General features: G+C 52.4%; 1 protein-coding gene across 5 annotated transcripts in view; it reads left to right on the top strand.

The window, feature by feature from the left end:
• PTCRA (pre T-cell antigen receptor alpha) overlaps positions 1-3,787 on the top strand; it is a 25,194-nt gene extending 21,407 nt beyond the window's left edge. The window contains exons 2-5 of one of the 5 annotated variants that reach the window (XM_011960419.1): positions 170-212; positions 1,118-1,320; positions 2,196-2,240; positions 3,241-3,787. In XM_011960419.1, coding sequence (XP_011815809.1) covers positions 170-212; positions 1,118-1,320; positions 2,196-2,240; positions 3,241-3,662 — 713 coding nt within the window. In that variant the 3' untranslated portion in view covers positions 3,663-3,787. Of the gene's footprint in view, positions 1-169; positions 213-999; positions 1,321-2,195; positions 2,241-3,240 lie in introns of all 5 variants that reach the window. The other 4 variants (XM_011960418.1, XM_011960417.1, XM_011960420.1 and 1 more) reach the window with 4 other exon arrangements.
• The last annotated feature ends 1,859 nt before the right edge of the window (positions 3,788-5,646 follow it).

Raw genomic sequence — 5,646 nt, 5'->3', positions numbered from 1 at the left:
AAAAAAACTACAGGCTACAGAAAAAGGCTGAGAATAAAAGAAAAAACACCCATGCACACTCCACCTAGATTAACAAATGTTTAACATTTTGCCATGTTTAAATCAGACTTTTAAAAAAAGAAACAAAAAGTTACAGATATATTTGAGGCCCCTTCTAATCTCATTCCAGGTCCTGTTTCCTTCCCTTCCTCACCAGAGGCTGCCACAGCAGGGTATTACAAGTATTTGTTTGCACATTTACTGTCTTTCTCATGGAACTGAGTTGCTTGAGAGCAGGAACGATGACTTATCCAATGTTGTATCTCTAGTTCCTGGCACAGAAAGGGGCTCGGATATCATAGACAAGTGGATGGAAGGAGAGGTGGGTGAATGGATAGACAGATACATAGATGAAAGGTAGAAAGAATAGATGGAGGTGGCCGGGCGCAGTGGCTCACTCTTGTAATCCCAGCACTTTGGGAGGCTGAGGCGGGTAGATCACGAGGTCGGGAGATCGAGACCATCCTGGTTAACACAGTGAAACCTCATCTCTACTAAAAAAAAAAAAAAAAATTAGCCAGGCGGGCGCAGTGGTGGGTGCCTATAGTCCCAGCTACTCGGGAGACTGAGGCAGGAGAATAGTGTAAACCTGGGATGCAGAGCTTGCAGTAAGCCAAGATCACGCCACTGCACTCTAGCCTGGGCAACAGAGCGAAACTCTGTCTCAAAAAAAAAAAAAAAGAAAAAGAAGGAATACATGGAGGATAGATGGCTGATAGAAGAAAGGATGGATAAATAGGTGAGTGAATGAAAGGATGGGCAGATGGAGGGAAGGAAGGGTGGCTTGATGGGAGAATGCAAGGAGGGAGGAATGGATGAGTGGCTAGAAGGACAGGTAGATGGATGGTGGATGGATGGATAGATGGAAAGACAGAAATGTAGAACCCTAGCCTACAACACAATGCTGGCCTGGGAAGCCACAAGCTGGTCTAGCACCCACAGGTGCATGCTCTCTTGCAGGTGTGGGTGGCACACCCTTTCCTTCTCTGGCCCCACCAATCACGCTACTGGCGGATGGAAAACAGCAGATGGTGGTGGTCTGCCTGGTCCTTGATGTTGCACCCCCTGGCCTTGACAGCCCCATCTGGTTCTCAGCCGGCAACGGTAGTGCACTGGATGCCTTCACCTATGGCCCTTCACCAGCAACGGATGGCACCTGGACCAGCTTGGCCCATCTCTCCCTGCCCTCTGAGGAGCTGGCATCCTGGGAGCCTTTGGTCTGTCACACTGGGCCCGGGGCTGAGGGCCACAGCAGGAGTACACAGCCCCTGCAGCTGTCAGGTGGGGATGGAGCCTGGGCCCTTGCGGATGCTCCCTGTCCCCTTCCACACACCAGGGTATGGTTGGAGGGAGGGCAGGCTCCAGGCTGCAAAGGCATGAAGGGTGTCCAAGTGCAGAGCCTCCAGGTGAGGTGACACTTGGGCTCAGGGGAGAGTGGCCTCAGGGCCATGGATTCTGGGATTTGCAACTTCAATATCTGTTTGAAATCCAGGCTCTGCAGCACGGCTTCCAAAGATAAAAATGCCTCCTTCCACCTAGGATTCATTATACACACAGACATATCACCCTGTGTACATGACACCCTGTAAGGACCAAACTAATTAACAAATCACTACCAGTTATTGAGCGTTGACTCTGTTCTAGGCAGTGTTCTATACACTTCACATTTATGAGACAGATCATATAATTCCCTCAATTTTACAGGCATGGGGAGGCTAAGTAACATGTCTAAAGCCAGTGATTTTTGTTTCCCCCTCCATTGTATTTTGAAACAGCAATTATTATCACTGACCAGATGACTTACTTCCTCTCTGGGGATTATCTCAGTTTTGTCATCTTCCAAATGGGAATGTTTGTTAACTAAGTGCCCTGACTTCCAAAGAATGCCGTGAAGACGGTCAGTTCCTTATCTGAGAGTGCCGGGTACCCCAGCCTCCCCAGGGCACAGAACAGGGAACAGTGCAAAGTGAGGGAGGTTTGGGCCCTCAGAGGACTTGCAGCAAATGGGCTCAGGGTTTCTGCTGCTAGCTCACTTGTCCATTTACTCCAATGCCTTGACACCCACGCTGTGCCAGGGCCTGGGCATAGCACTGGGGATGGCCTCCAGAGTGCATGGCCCATCCCCAAAGACTCACTCCCTTCTCCTTGGACAACAGGAGAGGCTTCTACAGCCAGGACCTGCCCCTGGGAACCTCTCAGGGGTGAGTACTCTGGGCAAGGGGTAGGGAATAAGAGGCTGGGACCAGGACCTTGGGCCTGGGGGGTGGGGCATTCAGCTCTGGCCTAATGGGTCTTACACAGGAGGTCAGTAGGTGTCCCATGTAGAGGCTGTCATGCTAGGTTGGGGCACTGGCTAGCATGGGCCTCAGTCTACTTAGGATAAGATGGGGGTGAATCCTTTGACCTTAGCCTAATTCTTGGACATTAGTTGAGAAGCACAGGTGACAGCTAATAGAGGGGTCTTTGGAGTCCTCCTTGGGCAGCCCAGGCAGGGGGTCTCAGCATTACAGGCCGTGTAAATGGGAGGCTGTCTGGGGTGATGGAAAGAGCACTGGATAGACAGTCATGAAGTTGGGCTATGGTCCAACTCTGCTTCCTGACCAAATAGAGAATTTTGAAGCTGGGCGCGGTGGCTCACACCTGTAATCCCAGCACTTTGGGAGGCCAAGGTGGGTGGATCACGAGGTCAGGAGTTCGAGACCAGCCTGGCCAACATGGTGAAACCCTGTCTCTACTAAAAATACAAAAGTTAGCCAAGCGTGGTAGCACACACCTATAGTCCCAGCTACTCGGGAGGGTGAGGTAGGAGAATCACTTGAACCCAAGAGGTGGAGGTTGCAGTGAGCTGAGATCGGGCCACTGCACTCCAGCCTGGGTGACAGAGTGAGACTCCATCTCAAAAAAAAAAAAAAAAAAGAATTTTGAGCTAGTTACTCTCTGCATCAGATGCTAAGACCTGCCTGGCCCCCACCCTTACCCCCATGATTGTTGGGGAATAAAATAAAATGAAGGCCAGGAAGGTATTTATTATTACCAGTAAGAACGGAGGCTAGACACCGGGATGGACTTTCCCTGGAGAAGGGGGTCAAGGGGACGGGCAATGGCAAGGGCAGAGGACAAGGCCCTTTCCTCTGTGGACGTTCTCTCCTGGGGTGGGGGGCTGTGGGCTCCTGCGGGCTCCTGAGTGGTTCCTCCTCGCAGGGATGCCAGGCGGGGTGCTGTGGCTGGGGGTGCTGCGGCTGCTGCTCTTCAAGCTGCTGCTGTTTGACCTGCTCCTGACCTGCAGCCGCCTGCGTCACCCTGCGGGCCCACCGCCTTCCCCCGCAGCCGCCACCCGCCTGCGAGCCCTCGGCTCCCACCGACTGTACCTGGCAACGGAGACTGGGGGACGAGAGGCCACCAGCTCACCCAGGCCCCAGCCTCGGGACCATGGCTGGAGTGACACCCTTCTGGGTCGGAAGCCTGGGAGCCCAGTCTGGGAGGAGGGGTCTTACCTCAGCAGATACCCCACCTGCCCAGCACAGGCCTGGTGCTCAAGATCTGACCTCAGGATTCCTTCCTCGGGTCTTGGAGCATTTTTTGCATGTGACCTGCCTCCTCCTCTGCAGGCTGGAGCTGCCTGAGGGCAGGGCTCTCCCTCCCCCAGGCCACCCCTCCACCTCCCAGAATGGTGATCCACCCAGTTATGGGGGTTTTTAGGGAGCAGATGACTGAGAACATTAAAAAAGAACTTAAATGACATAGCAAATGAGAAATGTTTGAATTCATGTCTATCCTGGGAGGAGGGAATTTGGCAGAGTTAGAAGTAGGAGACATCTAGGAAGGTTCCCTTGAGGAAGAGGGCTTCTTGAGACAGAACTTGGGAACTACAGAGTGGGGCTGGGGGTTAGGAAGGCAGCTGTCCCATGGCTGTCTCCTCGCCCCATAGCAAGCGGGGAGGCCCCCTCTTCTCCTCACCCTGGCCCAACCTCTGTGAGAGATCAGGGCAGAGAGCCCAGGAACCCAGGAAGGTGGATGCTGGGTCGATGTGAACTCTTGTACAGACTCGACAGAGGTGAACAGGGCCAGGGTTTCCGGGGAACAGGATCGTTTTCAATGCCAAGAGTATGAGGTATTAATTCCAAACTTACAGTTTATTAATCAATTAAGAGTCATTATTCATTTGACAAATATTCTTTGAGCATCAACCCTGAGCCAGGTACTAAAGAGGCTTGGCTTTTTTGGTTTGGTTGTTTCCTAAAGAAGAGTCTTACATTGATCGAGTATGAGGCTTCCACAGTAGAGCATAACGTGTGTGTCCCCTGCTTGCCTAGTGCTGGCGGGAAATCCAGCCTTTCCCAAGGGTTGTCCGCTAGTAATCACTCCAAGAGACTCTGGGTGCTCTTATGTGAATCCACCTGTCCCTTGGGCCCCACAGGATAGTCTGCTGGATCAACCTTAGTCTTCCTTCCCCCAGGGAGGGGATGGGGAACTATGCCCCAGCACCCCAACACATGGTTTCAAGGACACCCTCAGCTTCCCTGAGCCTCTGTGCTCTCTCAGCTACTGTTCCATAAAAACTCTCACTGCCTCCTCCACTGCTCATCTCTCACCAGCCTGAAAGGAGATTCTCCCACTTGCTTTGGGGATTCTTGGGTGGTGGTGGCTGGGGGTGGGAGGGTCCCACAGCTTCTAGGGATGAATCTGTCCACCATCCCCACAAGGCATGTTCCTTCCCTGACACACAGACTGAGAGAGGGGGTGGGCAGGTGCCAAGGAGGGGCCCAGCTATAACCTCAGACTTTCTCTGGCCACTATCCCTTCCCAGCTATCCGGCCAGATGCTGACCTCAGGCCTCTCAATCTCCACTGTCAGGCTGGCTTAATCTTATTTCCCAGGAGGGCTTCTGAGCTGAGGTGAATCAAGGGCCATGGCCAAGCTCTGAGCCTATCCAAGTTTATTATTTTATTTTATTTTATTTTTTGAGACAGGGTCTAACTCTGTTCCTCAGGCTGGAGTGCAGTGGTGCAATCTCGACTCACTGCAATCTCTGCCTCCCGGATTCCAGCAATTCTCTCACCTCAGCCTCTCGAGTAGCTGGGACTACAGGCACATACCACCATGCCTGGCTCATTTTTGTAATTTTTGGCAGAGACAGCGTTTCATCATGTTGGCCAGGCTGGTCTTGAACTTCTGACCTCAAGTGATCTGCCTGCCTCAGCCTCCTGAAGTGCTGGGATTACGAGTGTGAGCCACCGTGCCCAGCTTGAGCCTACCCAAGTCTTATCAAGCCTAGAAAACATGGAGGACCTCAGGACGGTGTCCTGATCTTGTACACTGCGGAATGCCACATGCCACAGCCTCCGCCTATCCAAAGTGCCTTGTTACCAACACAGTTGTTTTGGACAAGAAAAAGAGGTCAGAAAGTGACAAGACCTGGGCCTCAGTGCTCTGAAGTCTTCATAAACTAGCATAAATATCCAACCTCTAGGAAGGAAACAAGAAGGTGGCTGGGTGAGGTGGCCTAGCCTGTAATCCCAGCACTTTGGGAGGCCGAGACGGGCGGATCACGAGGTCAGGAGATCAAGACCATCCTGGCTAACACGGTGAAACCCCGTCTTTACTAAA

Source organism: Colobus angolensis, unplaced genomic scaffold (assembly GCF_000951035.1).
Source record: "Colobus angolensis palliatus isolate OR3802 unplaced genomic scaffold, Cang.pa_1.0 Scaffold51, whole genome shotgun sequence".
Lineage (NCBI taxonomy): Eukaryota > Metazoa > Chordata > Mammalia > Primates > Cercopithecidae > Colobus > Colobus angolensis.
Note: the sequence above shows the minus strand (reverse complement) of the source record. Positions and strands in the feature narration are given on the sequence as shown.